The sequence below is a fragment of the Dicentrarchus labrax genome, unplaced genomic scaffold, assembly GCF_905237075.1.
Source record: "Dicentrarchus labrax unplaced genomic scaffold, dlabrax2021, whole genome shotgun sequence".
Taxonomy (NCBI): Eukaryota; Metazoa; Chordata; class Actinopteri; family Moronidae; genus Dicentrarchus; species Dicentrarchus labrax.
In genome coordinates, this window is record NW_026136719.1 from 11382536 (window position 1) to 11409546 (window position 27011).

The 27011-nt window shown below is 39.4% G+C and overlaps 1 protein-coding gene across 3 annotated transcripts in view; it reads right to left on the bottom strand.

Moving 5' to 3' along the window:
• nhsb (Nance-Horan syndrome b (congenital cataracts and dental anomalies)) overlaps positions 1-26748 on the bottom strand; it is a 48190-nt gene extending 21442 nt beyond the window's left edge. For 2 of the 3 annotated variants that reach the window (XM_051379072.1, XM_051379070.1), the window contains exon 1: positions 26056-26748. In XM_051379072.1, the coding sequence (XP_051235032.1) occupies positions 26056-26335 (280 nt within the window). In that variant the 5' untranslated portion in view covers positions 26336-26748. The remainder of the gene's footprint in view (positions 1-26055) is intronic. The other variant, XM_051379071.1, reaches the window with a different exon arrangement.
• Positions 26749-27011: the final 263 nt, after the last annotated feature.

Consider the following 27011-nt stretch of genomic DNA (forward strand, 5'->3'; position numbering starts at 1 on the left):
CTAGAGCCATGCCAGAGTGATTCCCATAATGCCTTGTGCCTGGGGATCTCAGGGAAAGAGAGAGAGAGAGAGAAGAGAGAGAGAGAGAGAGAGAGAGAGAGAGAGAGAGAGAGTGAGAGAGAGAAAGAGAGACAGACAGAGTGGGACACATAGGCAAAAGAGGGAGTGTGTGTGTGTGTGTGTGTGTGTATTTGTGTGTGTCTGTGTGAGTGTGTGTGTGCCAGCGTGTGTGTTTGTTGGCTCTAGAGGTGCCGCGCTACGAATCCCCACTCTATTGTGACAGCTCGCATGACCAAAGACACCAAGCTCAGCATCTATGCACAAACACACACAGACACACACACTTGATTTTGGCACTTTGGCACGACGTTGCATTGACTTACATTCATTCCCTGAAAAACAAATAAGTTGCAGATTGTAACTAATTCCAGCATGCAGGAGAGACCATAGTGGACCCCTAACTCGTGAAAATTTTAAAAAGCCCATGAGCCAGTGTTTGGTTTGTCCATTCTGGACTACTGTAGAAATATGGCGGTTTAACATGGCGGAAGCTATGAAGAGGACCTACTCACACTTAAGATAAAAAACGTCTCATTCTAAGGTAACGGAAATACAACGATTCTTATTTTCAGGTGATTACACACTAATGAAAACATACCTATGAATAATATATTACATTTCTGCCATTACATCGTCCTAAATGTTACACACTGGACATAAAATTAAATAAGGGTCTACAGCCATGCTAGCAGCTCTGTGAGGCTGTACTTGCACATTGGCACAGCAGCATCACAATGACAATGCTGACATGTTGATGTTAAATGTTTGCCATGTTCACCATCTTAGTTTAACATGTTAGCCCTAAACTCAAAGTAAAGCTGAGGCTGAAGGAGTGGTATAAGGTCATAAACCCAAGTATTGGGCAGATTCAAACTTTGACCTGATCTGGCACCAAATGAAAAGTGAAGGGTTCACCAAAGTTACTGTAATTAATCCTGAGGGGGACGTGAATGTATGTGCCAAATTTCATGGCAACCCATATAACAGTTGTTAAGATATTTCACTCAAAATCTCAAAATGCAAACCTAATAGTAGTGCTATTATAGCATCCCCAAAAGTCATTAAGATTAATCATCTGGGAACCAAGAATGTCTGTACAAAATTTAATGGCAATCCATCAAATATTTCAGTCTGACCCAAAGTGATGGACCAACCGACCTACATCTTAACCATGAAATGCACTGTTTTATCTTGTGGGGACCAACTATTTGTCCCCAAACGGACGGTGACAAAACATGCCTGTGACTGTGAAAACATATTTTCCTCCAAAATGTGAGTAATACAAGTGCACAACACACACACGCACACACACACACACACACACACACACACACACACACACACACACACACACACACACACACACACACACACCCTTCATGAGGATTTCTGTCTCTAACTGGAGCCTTTACATCACTCTCCATCTCTTTTCTCTTTCCATCCGTTCGTCTATTTGCATCTTTTCTTCTTTTGGATTTAATGTATGTGCCTCCTCCCCATGTCCTCCTCTCTCTCTCTCCCTCTCTCTCTCTCTCCCCTCCCCCTCCCCCTGGGTGATGCCAGTGCTGTTGTCAGGCTGGAGCTGAAAGCAGCCAATCGCATGGCTCTGTGCTGAGGAGCTCTGGGGTGATGTTAGGCAGTTTCATGCTCATACGATGAGCTTTGCCAAATGTAGGTCATGCTTCTCCTCTCTCTCTCTCACTCTCTCTCACTTTTTCACACACACACACACACACACACACACACACACACACACACACACACACACACACACACACACACACACACAAACACACACATACACACACACACACATAAACCTTTTCACCCCTTCACAGGCACACACACATACACAGAAAACAGATAAGAAAGTGTGTTTTTTCATCATATAGGTACACATACACACAAGCACCGACACACAAAGGTGTGTTCATGAAAACGCACACATCATCCCTACACACACACACAGTCTCACACAGGGTGGGGTGGCACTCTGTTCGGTGGTAGCACTCTCAAATGTTTGGTAACAACTGGTGGATCTGTTCCCTACAGGACAGACGGCTCACAAGATGTTGGGATTCTTTCGCTACAGCCAATATTTCCACCAATGATAAAAAATTGATTACAGAGTAAAATCACACTATGAAACAAAAAAAAACTACTCCTGGCTCCTCCTGAACTCTTGTTGAACTGCTTCTGTCTCTGCTGCAGTACACAAGCAGGGTTTTGATCTGAACAGAAGCCATAGAAAGGGGTCTGAAGATTATATATAGGCAGTGAATCAGATACCTGAACTGAACAGTCCAACTGGATTTAGAAAATAGTTCAACGAATATCTGTTATATTATAGATTTTTACTGGTAGGATAGTAAGGTCATGATTCAAAACTTTCCACAGTGCAATTTTTCACACTATACACTATATAGGAAAAAATGTAACCACAGTGCCATGGTGTTAAAAACAGGGGGAGTGTTCAGGTCTCCACGGTCTTTTGGCTACTAGGTGTCACATACCATTTTTTTCTGTAATAAGATTTATTTTAACCAGTAGTGACATACATAAATACTGTACAAAGACCATACTACTTAAAAGACCAGAGAAGAGTAGTAGAAGGTAACACAGACAAAATATCCACACACACTGCCCCATCCAATCAAAACTTGCCTGGATACTCAGATGTTATTAATTTTAAATAGATGAAGAATTAGAAGATCAAGACACCTGCATGCTTGATAGGTTCAAGCTCAACTTTACCACTTCAGCCGTTTGTGATTTAAATACTGAATTGTTAGTTCCATGCTGAATTAAGAGGAGAAGCTATTCTTAATGAACAATGCATCAAAAAGAATGAAGTTTGAATTTAGTTTTAAAGCATATTTTTAGTATCAATTTACTGTCGATGTGAAGCATTAAAGTGAACAGTAAGTGATTTCATGAAAAAGTTAGAAAAATGTACTCAATTTTTACAGATGAAAATGAAAAGGTAACATGCAGGTGTGGCAAAAGTACATACATTATTTCCTCAAGTAGCAGTCCTGATTCAACTTCTTTACTCAAAAGTGAAAAAGTATTGCCTCTGAATTGTTCTTCTTTTCTTCATGTTATGCCTGTCATGCGTGATGGACATCAGTCTTAATATTGGGAAGGCATATAATGATGCACACTAAAAATAAATGCATTAAAACTAAACATTAAGAGCAAAACACAATACTTGGTGCTTAAAGAGCTAAAATATCCCCCTGTTACACTAAGTAGTTTGGGAAAGCTGATGAGAAGCTAAATCCCTTTTCTTTTTAGTTATTTGGATCTGCCAAGAGTGAAATTCTCCTTTTAATTCACATATAAACCTTACAAACTACTTATAAACTTATGTCAAGAGCAAGTCCTGTGTTTTCAGTATACAGCATACTTGTGTCCATAGAAAATATTTTACTTAAAGGAACATTGTGTAGGATTTAGTGGCATTCTAGCAGTGAAGTTGCAGATTACAACAAACTGAATACTGCTCGCCATCCAAGTATGTAGAAACAATGGCACCAAAATTTGCAAAATACAAAAGGCCCTCTCTAGAGCCAGTGTTTGGTTTGTCCATACTGAGCTAAGCCTGTTTATCAGCTAAGTATAGGTTAATGGTAAAAGTAATTGTTCCACAGAAAGAGGGCCCCTGTGAGTGGTACGTTACACAATTAGATGGATGATGCGCCAATAAGTTCCTGCTGTAGCTGGCGGAGGTGTAGCTAGTTTTAGATTCTATATTTAGAGTTTGGTAGTTTAGTCCAGTGGTTACCAACGTAGGGGTCGGACAGATAAATCCAACAGGTTGTGATTAATGAGGAATCAGAGCTCTGTCACATAAATCTGTTTTCTTTTTTTAACTTATGAACCTATTAGCTCATCATATATTTTGTTACGTAAAATCTTGATATGAAAAGTAACTATAGCTGCCAAATAAATGTAGTGAAGTAAAAAGTATAAATTAGTATAAGATTACATCAAGTACTTGAATACATTTTCTTAGTTACTTTCCACTTCTGGGGTTTTGTAAAAATATACCTAAAAATAATTACAAAAAAAAAAAAAAAAAAATTGTCACACCTCAAATGATTTGTGCATGCTGATTTTTCTAGAATAGATTTATTATTTTTTAGACAAGATCTGCTTGAGTATTGACATTTTACTCTCGTGGCTTACGGGGGGAACCTTTCCTCTTAAATTGCTTTGTTGTGGGATATGAATTAGCATTAAGCTATGAGCTGCTGACAAATACGCAGCCTCCCCTGACACACACACACATACAAAGCTCCTCCTCAGAGAGAGAATCATTTCTACTTCCCTGGGTTGCCACTGCTAGGTTGACCTATTTTTGTCCAGACCTCTCTCTCTCTCTTTCTGTCTCTCGCTCACTCGCTCCAGCCCCATAATTCACCCTGCTTAATAATTCACTACAGCTTTATAAGCCTCTACTCTACTAAATGACAGGCTCAGGAAAACAACATTTTTTACAGATGCATTTGGCAACACTATATAAATAGAATAATGTACATACTTAATACAGGATGTCCTGTATGTAAGGTAGGATATATATAGCAAACAAAAGCAAGGGTACAAGGATATAAGGTAGTTGTAGCTCTACAAAGTGTAAGTTGGCAGGTATTTTACATTCACCACATTCATCACTTTTTGGAGGATAACAGAATGAGAACATAGAAAGAAACAGGGATAATGGTGGTGGTGGTTGTGGGGTGTTATTGTAAAACCGCAGATTATTTGCAAGTCTATGCACAGAGTCGCTCTGCCTGATGTGATTGGATGGCCGGATTGGTCACGAACCAATAAGGGCACCAGGAGGAGCAGAGCAGGCACACAGAGTACTCTCGCTGATACTGGGCACACCCTGTAGCCCTGAGTGTGTGTGTCAGTGTCTGTGTGTGTGTGTGCCAGTGCCTACAAAATGAATGTGTATGCTAAGTTTGTGATTATTTAAATATTTTGTGGACATGTTTGAAAGACAAGATATTTCTTTTTTCAACAAAAAAATCCTGCCTCCTTTATTTTACATCTACCCTGCCCTCCCCTATTTAAATATATTCTGTACCCATATTGTCATTGCATTATAAATAACACTTGTACCTATGCAGTTTTTTACATAAGCCTGTGTACCTGTGTGAATCTTTAAATTTGACGCTGTTATTTCTGAATTTCCTACTTGGGCTATTTTTAAGAGTTGTGATCTTTAAGAGACGAGTGAGACAATTTGGGCTGTAAGGGCTTTAGTCGGAAGAGATTGACCGGGTGATCTTGTCTTAAAGGAATGGTTCGACATTTTTGGAAATATCCTTATTTGGTCTCTTTCTCAGAGTCAGATGAGAATGATGACACAACACTGTCTGTCCATTCAATATAAGGCTACACCCTTTTAGCTTAGCTTAGCATAAAGCCTGGAAACAGCTGGTCTGGTAACAAAATCCACCTACTAAAGCTCAGTAATTAACACTTTATATGTGTTTGTTTAATACATACATTACAAATCAGTTTGCTGATTTGAATTTGAATTGTTTCGTTCATGTAGATTTGTACTCACTGATGATGGTAATTCAGTACAGTCAGTTCGGCTTGAAGATTCAGTGTTAAAGGTTTGTTTGTACATGTACTAAATGGCTCTAGTTCTGTACAGATCAAACAAACAAGACATAACGTGTTCATTTGAAGCGCTGATAGATGGATTTTTTACCTTTGGACAGAGGTGCACATTTATCATACAGACACAAGGGTGATCTCAATCTTCTCATCTAACTCTCTGCAAATAAAATGTCAAATTATTAGATGAAGTCAGGACAAAAACAATTGATTAGATTAAAAACAGCCTTTTTGCTTCACTTCCCTGCTACATTTTCCAAAATGGCTCTAATTAGAGCACAGAAAGAGCAGAAAGGGTGTTGGGTGCGTGAGTGTGTATGATGCTGTAGTCTGATCGATGTGACAGTGAGAGTGAGTCTCCTCAAAGAACCTCGGCCTTATTGCTCTTCTCTTACACACTGCCCCCTCACACACAACATACTCTGTCTCTCACTGTCACACACACACAAACACACACACAGACACACACACACACACACACACACACACACACTGTACAATGGTTACAGTTTCCCTCCCTTCTATCTCTGTCATCTTCTTCCCCCTGTCATCCTTTTATCTCTTGTTCCCTTCACCACTCCTCCTTTATTCCTTCGCTGCTTCTTTTTGTCTGTACTTCAACCAAGGCAACATCCCGGGGGCCAACCAACTGTGATGGTCACATTGTCTCTGCTCTACCTCCTCAGCTGACCAATTTTATCACACAAATATTCTAAACTCAAGGTTCACCAGTAGCTTTTTCTGGAGCCTTCAACTGTCAGCAAACGGTACTAGCTCAGGTTTAATCAGTGAAGTTCTTGGGTTATGTGATAAGAGATATGTCGTATGTGAAAGGGGAGGTTGTTACTTCTGTTTCTTCTTTGCTCACATTATCACACCTAAGCAAGTTCCATTAGTTACAGAAGGCCACGAGATACTGTCGAAAGTATAGCTGAAACTTTGAGATCATTAATAAATTTGATCAACAAAACAACTTGTTTAAATAATTTTAAGTTCCAACTTCTCAGTTCTGAGGATTTGCTGCTTTTTTGTCTGTCCTATGTGACAGTGAACTCAATATCTGTCTTGAATTGTTTTGAATAGACCTAATGATTAAAAAATAACTGTGAAGTTGCAAATGTCAGTCCAATATTCACTCCCTTTTAGCTCTGTTTATGGTTTCCACAAACTCCTGAGGCAAGAATCTGGCTCTTTAGCTGCTAAATGCTAGACTAGTTGGGAATTGTAACTGTTGTTTGGCACTGAGCAGGTAGTGTACAATGGGTTTTTTAGAGCTTTTCCACTGGAAACAGCTACCTGCTGCAGCCCAAAATACACTACTATTACTATTTACCAACATTAATTAATTTTCAGGCCTCAGAGTTAAAAAATGAGCTAAAATTCACCATGAAGTTGAGGGAAGATGCAGATTCAGGTAATAATTATCTGTAGGTTCATCACAACATTGTTTTCACATATAATCAGTCCCTCCAGGAAGTTGTTTTCAATTTTGCGATTCCAACACTTAACACAAATTCAACCAATCCCTGTGAATTCTAGGACTGCAATTTTGCAACCTTTTAATTTTGTCCAATCACATTCGCCATATGTCACCGAACTCACTTCCTTGGTTCTAGTTGTTAAACATGAAGAAGTGCGACACGAATGTCTCACATTTACCCAAACAGTGCCATTTCATTCTCACTGGAACAAGTTTGCAATTACAATTTCAATTTCCCCTCCAAAAAACCTGCAAAATCTTGGAGGGACTGTATAATACATTGTTATTATAAATATTATGATTATGGCTGCTAAATTTACTTCTTATTTATTTTTAGTGGTATCACAGATAGGTTGAAATTAATTTGTTGTGAGATATTTGTCTCTAAGATTTATGCTTCCACCCCAACAAAATTAAGGTGGTGGGATTTAATCTATGGTGCTCACAGGATTGAAAAACTACATTTAAAAAATGTACCTGCAATTTACCTCTCCAGTAACACCTGTTATTGCTACTCTAAATAATCCACACTGATCCACAGTGACTGGTTTTTCAATAGAACAAAGTTCCAGTGAACACCATTCATTGTGTTGTGCACGTGCCTAAAGAACTGGAGTTACATCCCAGTAACTTCTGTTTTGTCTCATTTCATTACTGTGAGTAGAACACGACTACAGTGTAAACACTGCACTCATGTTTGTGTTTAGATTATTTCATCAGCTGTGCTAGAGAGCTATGATCTCTGTGTTTGCAGTTGAGATAGCCAAACTCTGCTGACCTCGGTACTGTAACGTTATTCCCCGTCGAGGTTGTGTTAGAGCCTAGTCCAGTCTGGCTGCTGAGCCCAGTTCGGTTGCCCCCTAACAGCAGATAAAGTTAACAACAGTTAATTAGTGGTTAGCTACTTTGGCAGCTATCTGTCCGTCAGGAAACTCACATACAATTAAAGCTGAAGGTCTTGTTGTTTCATAAAAATTACAACACAAGCCCTCCGAGTTCTGATGAAAACCAAGTGAGCAGTTTGAGTCTGGGAAGAGGTGGCAGAGGATGGCCGCATGGATAATCACCTCCGAATCTACTGAACAATTCTGACAGCACTGAAGGAGTTGTAGATACAAACACAGATTTTAAAGCCCCACCAGGGGATTTCACTTGCATTTAATCCCCTGAGAGTTCAAGTAGATTTTAGTGGAGTAAAATGTGCGGATGCATGTGAAAATATGTAGAGAAAAGAACAACACAGCTTTGAAAGTCTTCAAGTATTTGACAAAACAATCTCACTACAAGGTCCATTTAGTAGTTGTTCTAAGGCTTTTGATCATATCACAGAATCTTCCTCAGCAGCGGGAGGTTGCCCAGTTGTCATTGAACTGTAAATATAAATTGTTTTTGATGATTTCTTGCCCATGTAGGCTTTAAAGGGGAACGTCAAGTGATGCCACTTGAGTCAGCATCAGTTAGGGCTGAAGACTACAGGTTTGAGATTGAAGAAAATCTGGAGGTGTGGCGTTGTAGACCTCTGTAGCCCGCTCCTAATCTCTGTTTCAGGTTAGCAGGTTGAGGCTTACAGTAGCTACTACTAGCATAACACACCCTAACCTGCAAATTAATCATCTGCCAGATTATATGGAATTCTTACAAATACAAATTATGTATTGACTAAACTGAATTCATTACAAAAAAGGAAATAAGGAAGATGTTTGCATTACATTATAATTCCTATTCACCGAGACTCACAAGCAGAGGTATCACACTGTGACTGTTTAAAATTGCTCACCATTGATAGCAAATAGTTGTATAACAGAAATTTTGCAGTGCTCTTCATTAACATTACAGTAAAATGTATACTACAATACTATATACTCTGCCTTCTAAGACCTGGGTCAGTAAAACATGTTTAATAGTATGTAGAAGAAAAAAATGTACAACCTCCCACTGTAGGCTTTCATGCAGCTATATTAACAAGCTCTAAACTCAATCCTGTTCTCAATCCTGCTTCTCCTACAAAAGGACACAACATAATGAGATCAGTGTCAGTCCTATCCAATCTATCTGTTTACTGCGGAGTTAAGCAAGGTATTTACTGTCTAAATCTGTTCAAAGGCTTTGAAACCACGACCCTGGTTACATATCACCGTGGCTTTAAGAACATAATACTGAAAATGCTCCAACCATATGGAGTCTAACCATAAAAATGTATGTAGACAAAAACTTGGTTGGTCTTAGCATTTGCAAATATGCATGAACATGGATGCTTATTTGACTTTAACTTGCAAAACAGGATACAGGAAGGCCTAGGAATCACAGTAAATAATAAGTAAAGAAAGTAAGTCATAACAAAGAGTCATAACCAATAGAAATACTGCGGTCTCCAGGAAATATACACATGCATAGAAAAATTAAGTTCCAGTACTTGGATGGATTGGACTAAAAAAAAGACATTCACTACATCTGTTTGCAACTTTGCTTTAACTTTCCCAGAAGAGCTGTTAACAATCTACAAGTAGCACAAGTTGATTTTAGTCGGTTTCCAACATTCACACCCAAAAGAGGAATCAGGATCAGCCAGACATGACCCGACTAAGCTTCTCCTTGACCATGTTGGCAAGACTTCATCAACGTCTTGAAGGGACAAGATTATTAAGTACAATGAAAGTCACCTGTATAACTGAAGAGCTGCCAGTAGTTCCGTGTTTTAGGTTGAATCATGGTGAGAATGTGTTGTAGGGACATCCTGCATGATTACGAGGGTATACAATGAGGGGGATTCTCTGCTTGATCAAAAGGTGACTTTTGTTTTAGATACATGCGTTTGATAGTGGTTGTATTTCAAAGTTGTGTACACTGAATGCATATTAAGGTTTTTGTATTCTGTTTATTCTCTTTTTACTTTGTCTTAACCTGTTACTTACATAAAAGCCCCTCTAGGGGCGGGTGTTGCGAATTAGCATCTGCTACAAACACTATGATAGGTACTTGCATTGGATAGCTCTTTTCAGCCTGTGTTTCTATCAAATAAACTATGAACAAATACATAAATAAATACAAATGGAAACTTTGTAAGTGGATGAAATGTTCTGAATATTATAACACAAGATAGTTACTCGTTGAACTAAAGAATGCATCCTTGATACTGAGGAGCAGACCTTTTGCATAATGTTAATTTTTATAATCCTAAAGTTTAAAAATCCTTTCCCTAATTCATCAACTTCTCTTTATCTGCATCTGTGATGGGTACAGACTTACTGTAATAAATCATTGAGGATTAATGGCTTTTACCTGGATTCACCTCTTCAGTGCATTTCATGGAATGAGAAATGGATCCTGACAGCCTATAGACTCAATGTGGTATAAATAATGAGTGTACTGTTCACTGCAGTCATAAATATTAATCTAAAATTACATAGCAAAATGCAGGGGGAAAATGCACTCAAACAACTGCAATAAAACATTTGGTCACTGTGACTGAATATCGGTGGCATCTGTACGAGATGGGACAAGCAGGCAACAACACACCCAGAAAATCATTTCAGGGTTACACTTGAACGGAAATGATGAGGTTATGTAGCAAGCTTCGTCTCATTAGAAACGACCTGTTTTTAGGCAGAGGCTCTGACTGTACTATAATGAGCAGTTGAAGAGAGGAGAAAATGTATAATGCATTATCTCCCCTTTTATCCCGAGGATGAGAGGAGGGCCAGTTTCTGTGGGACATACAAGTGTTGGTCATGGATGTGTGCATCTGCGTTGTACAAGCATTTGTGTGTGTGTGCACGCATTTAGACGTTTCAGTGTATTTGTATGAAATATTTTATACATCTGTGTACAGAGAAGTAAGGATCTGGCTGGCTTTCTCTTGTGAGAGATCTCACCTTGTGAAACAGGAGACAGCGGCAAGAAAAAGAGACTAACCTAAAAAATAAGCAGATCATCACTCATCTGGACATAATTTTTGTTTTCTTGATACTAAAATGTTTTAAAATTTCTCATAGAGCCTCAGTAGTGTGCACAGTACAAGCAACCAAATGCCAAAGCAACATTAACATGCATAAGCCGTTTACCATATGTGATAATGAGCGATGTGATTGTGTGAGATCAGTGCTATCAGGGCTGTGACTATGCTGCAACGATAAACATCAGATGGTGTAAATGCGCTGCACAAAGGTTCAGCTGGGGCCGTATCATCCTCAGGATCACTGCTTCTGATCCACTGCAAACCATATGGCTCCGCTTCACTTTAACACGCATGGATTAAAGGTCTGGTTTGCCCAGCCACGAATACTTGATTTGAATCTGTCAGTATCACTGTGTGCAGCTCTTTATTTTTTCCTAAATATGGCATCCAGACTTTTAATTAGAATGTGAAAATTTTTGGTCAGTGTTGCGAGACTTGACACCAGATAGCCCAGTTACACAGCGGCAGAGCCGAACAATTATCATACCAGGATGAGGCCCGTACTTGCTTTGGAGTGACACAAGAATTTGTATCTTGTTTTTTTGTAAATGGCACTGTACAGAAGTTAGATTATGATGTTTGCTTATGACCACATTGTATGTGTTTAAAATATTATCTTATCTTAAAATCTATATAAGAGACAAACAGCTCCATTTTATTTATTTGTCATCATAATCATTATCAGCGTTCACAACATTTGTACCTTCTGCTGTGACTTTTGTTCCTCTTTTTTTTCTGTTCTTACTTCAATCAGCAACAGATTTTCGCATCAGTGTTTATGATGCAGTCAGACCAAAATTTGCTTCACATTACTTTCTGTGTGGAACAAAACTCAGCAACAGGCTGAGTTTGATCTCCCCTCAGATTATAGCAGTGAGTGAGTTGATTGGGTTGGGGAAGGGCAGTAGCTTACAATCAGGTGGGTGCGCTCATGTGGAGCTGCGGGAGTAGAGAAATGGTTTAACACAAGAAAATAAGCCCAACAACAAAATATGGTGCTGTGTGGGGTAGCAAGAATTTAGCCTATGGTGGCCATGGCCATCACTGGCCAGCCCCTGGCTCCGCCTAGGCAATCATAGCCTCAAAACCGCTTCAATGTTATGAAAGTAGCTACATTTTTTCCCTTTGTTTCAGCAAGTTATTTTGTCAGTCCAATATTTGTATTTATTATTTTTGTTAAAATAACACACACACACACACACACACACACACACACACACACACACACACACAGTTTTCTTGCACAGATACCTGCATCTAGATACATTATAGATAACAATTACCAGTTTAATGAAAACCTGCAGTAAAATCGCTGCAAAAGGGGGCAACACATCTTCATGACCACCAGACACAACTTTATATAACTAATGCAAGGCAAGTTAACTTTTAACCTTTATGATGTGGGTACTTTGGAGGAAAATATGGTTTGTCTAACTTGCTAATAGCTTGTCAATAATGAAACTGACGCTTTCAGTGTTACTCCTCTCTAATGTGCATGTTAATTTTATGTGGTTTTCAATATAAAACTTGCTAAAATGATTTCCGTGTGTGTACCAGTACTTTTTGAACATTTTTAGCACTTTTTAACATGCGATAATTTTTGTAAACTTTTTTTTAACTTTTATATTGTATTTATGTTTTACTTAAATGTCACATTTCTTTGCTTTTATGAACAGCATTTTGAGTAGCATTTTATGCATGAATTTTGCTGTAGATATAAAGTTTATCATGGTTATTATTTTTATCGACTCTACAGGTATTTGTTGCTTGAATATATCTTGTTTACATATTGTTAAGTGTAGGACAATCTCCTCCAAACATCACTAAATATGGTGTTCCCTGATTTGTGCAAATATAAAATAAAACATAATGTAAATGTAAAATGTATAAAATACATGATAAATAATGTTTTAAAACACATTTACATTACACACAGTTACATAATGCTGTTAACTGGAAAACAACTGTACATATAAAATGTATCTTAGATTATGCTGAAGGTGACACAGAGGAACTCCTCTGTCCTCAGCTGTTATATATTAAATGATTAAACACTGATACAAGGGGAAATAATAGAGATTGTGACTTTAATATGTTAGTCTATTAATCTGCTATCACATGTCATCTGTAGGGACTTGGCCTCAGTGGAGTAATCTGCTGCTTAAGACACACACATACACATCCACACACTCAGAGACACACACACAATAGTGCTGGGAAGTCCCCAGTAAGTCACACAATCGGTTAATTGTAATTTCTTGCTACTGTAATTATTCGACTGTGTGGTGATAATTACTAGATCATAGAATGGGAGCAGAATCTGTCAGGATACTGTAATTATTTTACACATGTTGTATCTGGAGTATTAGTACTGTATAATAATGTATAAACAACTCTTTTTTCCCTCCTCTCCTCACCGTGGCTTTAATTCTTCCATTTTAGCCGTGGCAGCAGTCGAGCTGATGGTCCACCACTTTGGTCCGGACTGAAATATCTCAACTATTGGATGGATTTCATGAAATTTGGTATACATGTTCATGATGCCCAGAGGGTGAATCCTAATTACTTTGGTGATCCTGTGACTTTTCCTCTAGCACCACCAGAAGGTCAAACTTCTCACTTATCCACTGAAAAAGCACAGCATTCACAGAATGGATTAGCAATAAATGAAACTTTTGTACAACCATGAATGGTTCCCAGAATGAAGCATAATGACTTTGGTGAGGGATCACCAAAACTTTTCTATTAAATGAATTGGCATTTGGCTCAAACCTTCATGTTCCATTTAGGATGAATTGTAATAACTTTGGTGATTCCTTATTGTAATTTAACACCATCAAATAGACTACCTCCAAATGAATACCATTTCCCTCAGCTGTACTTTGTGTTTGGTGCTATTTTTTTTAATATTAGCATACTTACACATTAAACTAAGATGGAGATCATGATAAACATTATATACCTGATCATCAGCATTTCAACATTATCATTGTAATGTGCATGTTAACCTGCTGACTTTAGCATTTAGCTCAAAGCCCCCCACTGCGCCTATGTCAGCTACAACCTCACAGAGCTGCTAGCATGTCTGTAGATCCTTTGTCTTGTTACTGTACAGCTCAACAATTTCTTGCAGTTCTCTCCTCTCCTCTCCTCTCCTCTCCTCTACAACAGCTGTGGTTGCCTGCAGCATTTAGCTAACGCATCTCTGGCCTGACATCCAGAGGTACATTAGCACGCTCATCAAGCAGGACACAGTTCATAGCCTATAACATGCATGCAAAGCCTGCAGAGAGTACATACTGTACTCACAATATTATGCTTGCAGTGTCACCTCTCACTGTACCTTTTTTGTGGGATTCAGGTATGGACATCCTGATATCAGAGGTTCCTAAAAAAGGGAGTGCCTGTTTGTGAAGGAAAATAGGTTGTACTTCTGCGTCTATGTGTGTGTGTACATATGTGGATGTGTTTGTGTGTGATGCAGAAGAAAGTGGTTGGCTTTGGTAGCCTCACTGATACAATTGATAGTGACAGATATATGGCTAATTAGTGCAGCCTTGGCTCGGCTGTCCTCACCTCTCACCAGCCCGCTGTGAAATTGGATTAATTTACCTCGCCTTAATACACTGTATCAGCCGTGGAATTCAACCAATCGCAAGTTTTTTTTAATGAGCACAGATTTGTTTCTAGTTTGGAAAGAAGCATGTTTAAGTTTTTGCTTTATCTACAATGCATGTGTTTACATATTTTAATGTAGTTTACGCTCTCTCTTTCTCTCTCTCACACACACAGACACACATGCCTGCACAGGACGGTGAGCATGTTGACTTCTTCAAGGCAGGGGCTGCTAGTCCAATTAGGTTGGCTCTTCTTTACGGCATGCTAAGGTTCTTACAAAAGACAATCTGTTTCTAAGGAACTCCTTAAGAGCAGCTCAGTACTTAAAACAAGTAGCAGACAACCTCTATAAGCTTTTTCTGACTCCATCTGTTTCCATGTTATGCTGATAGTATACTAAGTCCATCCAAAAGCTCGTCCGTTGATCAACCATCCACGCTTTGCCCCTAAATCCCAGTTGATGCTCATAATCTCTGCTGTCCATATTCTGAACCCTGCTCAAGCACATGGTCCCAAAGTTATTGATATAATTGGCTTCCCATCCTATTTTTGTCATCTGCTAATACCAGACTACAACAACTGACAGCTTGGGTCATTCCAGCTAGGGGTAGTATTAACAGTCTTGCTGAGTCAATGGAGAAAAAACACATCTACAAAACCTGTAGGTGTAAGTTCCAGTATATGTGAATTTAACTAATCTGGCCTAAAAAAAAAACCAGAGATAATCAGGCTTAAGTTAAAAGAGTGCTTCAAAATGGTTGGTTTCATGTTTGTAAAATCAGCATATCTCACATTTAGATGAACAAAAAATTGTCATTGTGTGCTCTTTCATCATGAACTCCATTTTCCCACATATTCGTATTTTCTTCAGTCTCTACTGCATCTCTCTTTTCATCTCTGTTTGTTTTAACATGACTGCTCTTTGCCAACAGCACCCCTGCAAAGTACAAAAACATCCGTCTGTGAGAGCCTCTGCGTGGGACTTTCTTGTGATGCTGAGAGGAAATCACTGAGTGAGTAAGAGGATGAGGGATGAAGAGAAAGAGAACTAAAGTTTGTCTACCTATTAGCTGATGTAATACAAATGATGTCCAAAATACTGTTAATAAATCTGAATTAAAAAATTATGCACTTTTTTTTATATAGAAAAAGGTTTTGAAACCAATATTTAATGTCCATGACTTAATAGGTTTCTAAAAAAAAACATCCATAGATGCCGAGTACCCCACGATTGCTGACACTCCCATGCCCCCTCACAGCTCTCTCAGATTGTTTCTCTAGTGTTTCTCTACCTCTCCACTATATAGACTGACACATTTCGGCTGTTTTCCGAGGTTTTAATACTCGATACATCAACAGTCACCAAGAATTCACATATTCATGGGTACATATGTCTATACTAGCCCATGGTAACAACCAGTGGTCACATTTGGCGTGACCCGAAGTGTCTTAATTACTGCTCGTAATTTTAAAAAACGAAGGTGACGTCTTCAAATTTCTTATTTTATCTGGTCCAAAACACAAAAAATTAACTTTTCAGTGGTATACAGCAGAAAATCTGAAAAAAACCCAGCAAGGACTTACACTTGAGAAGCTGGAACCAGAGAAAATATGCCACTTATGATTGAAACAGGCATTGTCTGCTGAATGATTAATTGGTTGATCAATTAATTGTTTCAGCTCTAAATACTGGGCTGTGAATAATGATTATTTTCATTATCAATTAATCCACAAATTACTTTCTCAATTAATCAATTAATTAGTTGGTCTTTAAAATGTCCATCACAAGTTCACAGAACCTACGTTTGTCAATTGTTTGTTTTATCCAACAAACAGTCCAAATTCCAAATATATTCTAAAATATCAAAGTGAACCACCGCACACTGGAATGACTTCACTGTGTTTTATTTAGGAGCCTCCTATAATTAATTGATTATAAGTCCAAATATATTCTGTTTACAATGATCAAAATTGTTTCTGATTAGTCTTCTGTTGATCGACTCAATTTTTTCTTTCAAGGCAGTATTACAAGCGGATAAACTAATTTTGCCACATGAAGCAAAGTTTGCTGCCAATTAAGGGTCAATTTATATAGTTTACACACTAGATACTATATGTTTCCTTTCTACCGTCTGTTGTTGCAAACCATTAGTGACTCTGTTAGCTCTGACAGCTTCAATGCTTCTGGCTGCAATGACTTCAGTCTGTTGTTACATAATACTACACAGGGAAAAAAGTTACTCATTGGTGCTTGTGGAATTACAGCACTGACCACTACACTATAAACTGGAGTCACTAGACTACAGACATGTCCACTCAGTGCACAAAAACTGACACACACAAACACACACTGACCCAGAGAGATTGCTGAGTATGTGCGTTTTTTTGGTCCCCAGCCATCTGTCAAAGGTTTTTGGGGGAATAGTGATGATGATGGGGTCTCTAGACAGAGATGACAGCAGTTCAGGACATCTCAGTTTAGTATGTCACAGGAGGCTGACACACAAATATGCACACACACTCACATCAGAGAGGCATTTATGCATGGACAGACATACTGGATACACACACAGACACACACAAAAAGGAGCAACACACTGAGCTGCAGTGTCTAGTTTTACCAGGATACAGAACTCGAAAGCAACAAGGTTGCCACCGTCTATTTTTTGTGTACCTGTTATATACACAGCACCTGATTCTGTCATTTTAATATATATTTGTCAGCTCTTAAATATAACCAATCGCAATGTTAGAATTTGCAACATGCATCCATGTCACCAAAGCAAAGGTTAAAGGCATAGTTCAACATTTGTTTACACGTCAATGTATTTTACAGCACATATTTGTCGATAACTACTTGCTTTAGCCTGTGCTTTATAGAGCCAATATTCTCTCCTTGATGATATGAGTCAATGTTTGGGGTAGTTTTGTTTGTTTCTGGCATAGCTGGTCAGCTATAGCAGAGCTAAAATAACACGAAAAAGCCAGAGGCCAGCTTGCACAAACGAGGAATCATCTCCAGAAAGCCAGCATGCCAGCCATCCAGCCAGCCGAGTGCTGTGATGTACAGACCAAGAGGTTCTGCATGCATGTTTTATTGCAGGCTGCAACAGCAACAGAGACAGGGGCACTTAAAGCGGAATTACAAATGATAACATGAGAGACAGAAAGAAGAGGCTCGAAAGAGTTCAGCGGGTTGTGCGTGCGTGTGATTCCCTTGTGTGTGTCTCTGTGTGTGTGTGTGTGTGTGTGTGTGTGTGTCGGTGTGTGTGTATTTTCATGTGCAAGTGAATGTTTACCTGGTGTTATTGGAAGGCTGATCTGAAACCATGTCAACTGTGTGTGTGTGTGTGTGTGTGTGTGTGTGTGTGTGTGTGTGTGTGTGTGTGTGTGCGCATGGTTGTGTGATACTGTATATGAGGCAGTGGAATCACTTTAGCCAAAATTAGCACAGAGGTAATTAGGCCATGAGAACAGAAAATGTGCAGTGATGATTTTTACTCTCCATGACATAAGAGACTCTGAGGAACTGAATAAAATAAACTGTGTTTGTATGTGTGTGTGTGTGTGTGTGTGTGTGTGTGTGTGTGTGTGTGTGTGTGTGTGTGTGCATGTGTCTGCAGCTGGGTGCTCTGTTGTCTTGTGGTCATAATAATAACAAAGTGTGTGACAGTGTAAGTTTACATCCCGGCGCACGCAATGTCATCACATCCCTCTCTCGTGACCTCCCCACATGTCACGCCCACATGTTTCTGTGGTAACATAAATGGACATATGCTGACCATATGCTTTAATGTAGTTGTGGTAATTTGTGTATCTCTGTCTTACTCAATCATAAACACAACAAAATGATACACATCACAAGGGCAAGACTGCCACAACTCTGTAGTCTTCTTGATCAAAATGTAATAAAGATAATAATTTAAGAGAATTATCTATGATTTAAGTCCTCCTTTCCCTGCCACTACTGTTTTCCCCTTCTTTATGAGCTACTATCTTCACACTGATGATGCAAATGTCAGTCTTATATTTGTCACATTAAACAAGGACATTCCTTCTCACCAGAGGGTAAGCTATTTTCACTTGGATACTCCTGTGCATGTATTAAACATTAAATGAGGTGGCCTGTTCATTTGAGTAAAAAGCTCACCCAGTGCACACACAGATCAGTGTCTTTCATCGGCCCTGACTGGCTGAGTGCCCGCCATGAAAGAATGGTCTCTTTCAAATATATATGTGGCCTAATGAATCTAATTGTGAAAACTTAAGTGACTTAAATTAGTTTTTTTTTTTAAAGTGTGCATCACATGACCCTGCAGTTTAGATGGTTGCCACTACATACTAAATTGCACCATAGAAAAACGCTGCTCCTAAGGGCTCAGATCCTCCATAAATATTTTCTTTACACCCTCAGGCCAAAATCTCTAAATCTAAAGCTGCACACAATCATGTTCTCAAGGGGATAAACCTTTTTGAGCATTATGTTTTAGGCCCCACTATTAATAAAAATCGAAGGTCCCTGTTGCGACTGTCTTCTGCTGTTTGGCCATGGCTGAGTGTGGTACATGGATGTATCAAAAGAGCTGGATACAGCACAACACAGCCTTGCTGCCAATTTGTCCCAGTGACCCCTCTTGGTATTGCAACGAAGAAATTCCCTGTAGCCGAAAAAGCATTTTCCAAATAGACCACCATCATAAAGAGAGTCTGTAGAACTGTTGTCGAAAAAGGTAAGTTATTACTCTGTATTATTTATTTTTAAAGCTTGAAGGTTTTTAATTTGTCGCACAATATGACAACAAACCCATAAACAGGAAAAAAATGCTTTGTCATTTTGGAAATCAATTTTCAAGTGAATGGGCACCATTTTGAAATCTGGCATCTACTTCTTGTTATATCACCAGTGGTTGGAAGTTTGTAATCTGTAGTTTCTCTAGCGCCACCATCAGGTCCAAATTTCAATCCCTGTCCAAATACTTGTGTTGTGAATATAACATTACCTGTTAAACAGCAGTGTGTAGGTACTTTCTCAAAGCATCCCAGCTTTCAGTGTTGTTTTAATATATGATTTATATAATTATACATAGAGATATTTGTATATTTATTTTGACCATTTTCAGAATGTGATTTTTTCCTCTCTTTTCACATCAGAAGCCTTTACTACCGTGGCCTTCCCTTATCTTTCTCTGTCTCTCTCCCTTTCACTCTGTTATCAAACTTCCTCCTCTCCTCTCAGGCTTGTAAGTGTCTGGGTGGAAATCAAAGTGCATTAAACATTAAATATGCTGTCAAGAGGCAGAAGTCTCTCCATGTTGATGATGATGGGGAAAGTAGGGCAGTGAGGGAAGAGGTATGGATGGAGAGGAGGAGGAGGAGGAGAATGGACACAGATATGCAAGGATGGAGAGAAAGACAGATGGAGGCAGAGACAGAGACACTAGAGAAGCTGTGAGAGAGACACATGAGCACATAAATCACACACATATTGGATTTGGAATCATCTGAATTGATGCACTTGGTGTGAGGTGTGTGCGTCTGTGGATGGGTGTGAGACAGACAAGATGTGCCTGGACAGAGAGTATCTTAACCTGCTTTGTGTGGTTGAAATCAGATCCCTGAACCACACACAGAAACACACACCGAACAGATTAAGCCTGCTGGCCAGTTGCACATTATAAAGTTAGTAAATATGTCTCTATTTCTCCTTTTACTGTGTTTGCAAGGGAGAGACAGAAAGTAACACATTTACCTTCAGACGACTGAGGCTTGCACACTGTACTGTTAGCTCTCAGTCTCTCTCTACCCTTCTCTCTTCTCATTTTGTCCATAACAAACTGTTTCAACAATGTGATGTCTGCTACAGAATGGATGCTAGTACTACAAAAAATATATAAATAAAAGCGTATTACCAGCAAGAGAGAGAGAGAGAGAGAGAGAGAGAGAGAGAGAGAGAGAGAGAGATTGACTCAGCTGAAAGGTTAAAGCAGGCCTCTCTCTCTCCTGTTACTATGCAGACTAGCGAGATAGAGCAGTCCCCCGCTGCCACAGGCCATACTCTCTCAAATTCAAATTCAAAGTCAAATTTGCTTTAATGGAATACCAGGAAGAAACCAGTGTTGCCAGAGCAGTACAATATATTTGCTACAGACCAATATTTTCACATTAAAATCCTCTCTACTTCGTGTGTAAGTGTGTGTGTGTGTGTGTGTGTGTGTGTGTGTGTGTGTGTGTGTGTGTGTGTGTGTGTGCGCGCGCGCAGTGGCAAGAATGTTGGTGTGTGCTTCTGCTCCTGAACTCAAACCTGTTAGCAGACTTTTATACGTAAATAATTAATTGTAGCCTAATTTACGCAACAAATTATAATGATATAATAACAATATAAATCAAGCCCAAGTACTAAAACCGGTGGATATTATGCAAATTCTGTTTCACACATTATTTCAAATTGGTTATCCCCCATTGCTAGTCTAACCAGATATAAGTGAAATTTGCTATTTTTATCATGTTACCATTTGTGGTTCATTAACAAGTGAAAACACAAACAGTATATATAAATATGCATATATATATATATATATATATAGCTCCTTTACAATAACCTGAATTAATTGTCTTAGTACAGTTTTAATTAGGATGATTGCAGCCATTTTCCTACAGGTTTGTTGAAACTTGCGTATGGTATTTCTTTTTGCCAGTTAAGTGATAGAAATTTAGATAGAATATATATAGAACTTTGTAATAGTGTTTACAGTAGGAGGCTGACACAAACAATTTTTATCAGATAGATTATTTTATTTCTTTGGTTCTTAAGCATCTTGAGCAGAAATTGGTCACAATTTATTTCTAAATTTCTCAATTCATCTCTAAATAATAATGATTCATATGCCATTAATAACCTACTTATAAGATAAAACATTTTTAAATAAAACCAATTAACCAAATAGTATCCAACGTACACACTTTAAATTGAACCCATCGCATCTTAATCTTTTATGTCGGGGCACTGATGCGAATCAGTGAATTTTACCATCCCTAGTGCTCGTGCTGTTGGATTGCAATTTTGTTGGAGTCGACCAAGTTTCTGGTTCCAGTCGTTGCAATCTGGGCTGGTTGATATATTGTCACCGGACACTCTGAAACCAATAGAGAAACATGCCTGCACAATCTATGCTCCTACAAGAGAGAATGTTCTTCTATGACAGTTTACTTCTTGTTATTTGTAGGTTACAAAGTTAAATTAACACAGGATGAAGAACGGCGATCATAATTATGGAATAAAGTGACATATTTTTTTGCATATTTGGTTGCAGCACCCCCAGCTGAAATCATGAATGGAGGCAGGGAAAAACAAGACTAAGAGTCTGCAGCCATGCTAGTGGCTCTGTGAAGATGTACAGTGTTTGGGCTCAGAGCGGCTTTGAGCTAGATGATAACATCGCCATGGCAACATGCTCACAATAACAATGCTGATGTTAAGCAAGTATAATGTTTACCATGTTCACTTGCTAAGTTAGCATGCTATGGCTGATGGGAAGGTCATTAATTTTGGTCATAAAGCAAAGTTTTGGACAAACAGAACGTTTGACTTGATAATGGTACTAGAAGAAAGTCGGCAGATCAAAGTCCATACAATTCATCCTACATGAATTTTCTGTACATCATTTCACAGCCATCCATGCAATGGTTGTCGAGATACTTATATATATAAAATATAATATAATATATATATCATATATATATGATTTATTGTTATTTATTGTTGTTGTCATCAAGTGCCACTTTTTTTGGCCTTTATGTGATAGTGACAGCTGAAGATTGACAGGAAAGTGGGGAGAAAGAAAGGGGGGATGACATGCATCAAAGGCCCACAAGTCGGAGTTGAACTCATGGCCGTTGCGGCAAGGACTCAACCTTGGTATATGGCTGCGCCAGCTCTACCAGGTGCCCTATCAGGACGCTCCATCAGGTGTAACTTTTAACGGTGGTCAGTTTTTTGTACTGCTTGTTCTTTGAATCCTTACGGTGTGTCGCAGACATCAGTCTTAGTACCTTAATGTATTTATTCTCAAACCTATGATGGTTAACATCTCAAACCAACTCCAAATTTACTCTTTTGTGGCGTGAGTGTCTTTGTGATGTACTTCAGCTGATGCCTTGGCGGCAACTCTTCATCGACTGCTTGGATGAGGTAGAATAATAACATATAAGCACTGCACTTATTACTTAGTCTTTTCTTTATGATATAACAACAGAGAAATACTTTGGTTTATGTCAGTGATCTTTATGCTTTCAACATCAAAGTGTGTTTACTTCTGTTATTTTGTTAGTTTTTTACTAGTAGTGGCATTTATAGCAGCATTTGCTTTTATCAATGCAGCACAGCATCAATATCACTGTATTACTGTACGTAGCAATAATAACAAAATACAATAAAATAAGATAAAGGGAAGAAAGTAGTGGTAGCACAGTAGTCCAACATTAGTCAGGTGTGATATACACAAGCCTAAAGGAAATTACAGCTGAAACAATTCAACAACCAGTCAAGCAGATGATTGACACACAAACATGGCAGCCTGAGCTCTGGCAAACTATAACAGACATTCCTCACTAACCTCCAACATCCTTTGAACTAAACAATTACTGATAATCATCAATGAAATTAATCATGAGCTGCAGCCCTAAAGAAAATTATACAGGCACAATCCAGATATCGATACATTTTATTTGATTTAGTTTTGTGATATGGGATATATTGCCACTACTGCTCGTGCTAACAAATGACTACAAGAACAGACTGTTTGAACAAGTCTTGAGAAATGCCCAACACAACACATTGTTTCCTATGAATGTGACAGACACAAACTCTCTCAACACCATCTGAACACGGCCTACTGCCATGTTCAGGATCAATCCAAGTTAGCTCCATATTGACTGCCGTGAATCTTGATACACTCTACAATGAAGTGAGGAAACTCTGTTGTCACTGACATTCAATCTCAGTCTGTGTGTACACACAGAGATATTCAGCTCCTCGGGGTTACTGCTGCCATTTGAGAGCAAGAGAGAAGATAATAGCCCTTTTGAAAGCTGAATAAAAATAGCAAAACTTTGGTGGGCATCCAAGTATGAGCATTGGTCTACAGAGGACTCAAAGTCTCCCTGCAACCAAGCTGAAGTTGCACACAGACAGCCAAAGAGTATTTTCTCACTCAGTTTTCATTATTTTTTAAAATATTTTTTCATTCAATATGTTGAATGAAATATGTACTTACTGAAGGATGAATAAAAATAAACTTGACTGACAAGGTGTGTTTGTACACATAGGTCACTTAGTGAGAATTTAGTTCTAAGTTTCTGACACAGCCTGAGTTTTCATGGTCATGGTGCTTTAAATTGGCAAAGAGTGAACGTGTCTAACAGTGTGAAGACTGCCTTATTGAGTGAAAACCAAAGATTACACCATGTTTTTCTCAAGAGTGTCAACTTTTGTCTGGAACAGTCTTGGGATAAAGGGTGACCTCTCAGATTGTTTCATTAGAATAATATTTAGATTCCTGAAAGGGTAAAACTACATTTCACAAGAGAAAAACAAACATTAGGAAAATTATCTGTAAAAAAAACATAATTTTATGTATCAAAATAAATTATTTTTATAATATTTTGAAAACCCAGTAGATTTATCCCACAGCCTTGAGTAAAGAGCTCATTTGAAAGGAGTCTTAAATGACTGTATGAGCTCATTAAGGCATTCTTGGGTTTGAGATTCACAAAACTCTTGGAAAAGCATGTGCTAAGTGATACTTGAATTGTACGTCTTGACTGGCTGCAGGATATAGAAGCACAATCTACTCAACAAATCAAATATTTAAAGGCTTTCTGAGCACAACAGGTGTAACAGACAGACTAGGTCTCTGGGTTTAACGTTGCTGGCAGGTTTAAGGAGTTAAAAGTGAGTGCACTGAAGTGTGGAGATATACTTTTGTGAGAGTTGTACTATACAAGGAGTTCCGCATAGAAATATAGGCTAAATGTCTTTCTCTCTCTGCTGGATGAAATGCAAACAATCTCTCACATCAGAGCCTCATTCACCCAGAGCCACAGCAAACAAGAGTAAACAGAGTAATACAGTAAAACGGTTTCATGCTATAAAGACAAACCTCACTCACATATGCTCAGATGTGAGTGTGTGTGATGTTGGGGGTTGGGGAGTAAATCTAAAGAGGGAGTTCATGAGCCTACAGTAGCTTTAGGCCCAAAAATGCTCTTTGATTGTCCCAGATTATGATAACCTGCAGCAGGGATGAATCCCACTGCACAGAATTGTTCTAAAATCACTAAAAGGATCGTCTAAAATCGAAAGCCTTACACTGAAGGGACTGCAGAGGACATAAATTATATGTGGCTGTTGTACAGAACGCGCCGTTACATTGAATTGCAGAGTCTCTTATTGATGCCAATCGGGCTTATTTTTTATGTGACCCACAGCAATTACAGCGACATCTGAATATCTACTCATGATCAGTTTATATGTACCCTGCAACACGGACGTCTAGAATTCATTACTGATGCTGTGTTGGTGCCGCTGCATGTGGAAAGGGTGGGTTTGGCGCACGGGGAGTCGCCTGCGAGAGCCCCAACACACACACACACACACACACACACACACACACACACACACAATTTCAAAAAACGCCTTTTAACATATACACGACACTGAACTTGGAATATTCACATCCTGAATGAACGAGGCGGCCCTTTTGTGGCCCCCGAAAACACCGTCTGAACATGCTTCAGGTGTGCGCTACCCGCAGTAAGGAGACTGCGATGCTGAGCCAATGCAGCGGCAACACACGCCCCTCCGCTCCGCTCTCCGCGCTGCCTGCCTGTGAGCACACACACACGCACACACAGACACACACACACACACACAGACACACACACACACGCACACCGAGTTCCCCCCCCTCCCTCGTCGACGGACACACACACACACACACACACACACACACATCCGAGTCTGGACCGCCAAATGAATGAGCAGTCAACACATCCTGCTGCTGTGAAAATGCATCTCGACGTTACTGGATGGTCAAATGTGCAAATGCAACCGTGTGACACATTTCAATGGGGAGAGAGAGCGCGGCCGCGGGCGTGCGTGCAGCGGGGTAAAAATAATTTTGAGGTGGGCGCCCTTCGAAGCAAGAAGGCACACATGTAAGATATGAATGAATAAAATCACACATCACTCAGGTGTTAATCATGAGGTGATTTCTTTTGGAAGATACACTTGTGGTGGTCTACTTACGCACTGCCTCCTTTTTAGGGTCTAGGGCACTGGCAGTCTGCTGTATCTGGCCTATTTTGTTCTGGAGGACCCAGACCCGCTGGTTGGTGTTAATGATGTCGTTTTCCAGCTCCTGAAATAAGGAGCAGGCGTGCCGGGCCAGGTCGGACAGCTGTCGCAAGGTCCGGGACAGAACCACGTTACTGATGGCACACAGGTCCTCGAAAAGCAGACCTTCATCGTTGGGGATCTGGTGCCTGCACAGAAGCTGCGGCTCCACAATCCTTTTGGCGAATGGCATTTTGCACGCCAGAAATAATAGGAGTTGTAAGCCAAGTGTAAATTCCCACTGCCTAGAAGAAAAAGGGAAAAGGGGGAAACAGACAACATCCAAATATATAAATCCACGAGAAACCCGATGAGGTTCAGGCCGACCGCGCGTTATCCCCGGGCGTCAATCCAAAGTTCCCAGATTCTCCTTGAGATCCTCCATCCTGCTGCTGGTTTCTGGGGATCACTCACACTCCCGCTCACACACGCACACACATGCACACACATGCAGGACACAGCTAAGCTCAGGTCAGTGGTGTGAGGATGCGTGTTGAGTCTGCGATCATGGGTTGCCTCCGTGCAGCGTCAAGCCAGACACAACGAAAAAGGAAACACCGGGCAAAAATTTCAAAATAAGAACCTGAAGTCAATTGCAATGAGAAACAATGGTGGAGGACAGCGCTGCTAAATTAATAGAAAAGACACAAAACAAAGGCTTTGATGAAATATAAAGCAACAGCATGCGGATTTTCTTGAAAAGGCTCGTCTATAACTGCACAAATATTGCCTTATACCCAGCCTGCACGCCTTAAGCTTTTACTTTCTTTAGGTCTGTCCTCGCTTTTCCGGTGTTATTGTGGTTGTGTTTTGGGGGGTATTGATGCAGCCTCGCTCTGTGGCCTGAGCTGTGTTTAGGCAGAGAGGAT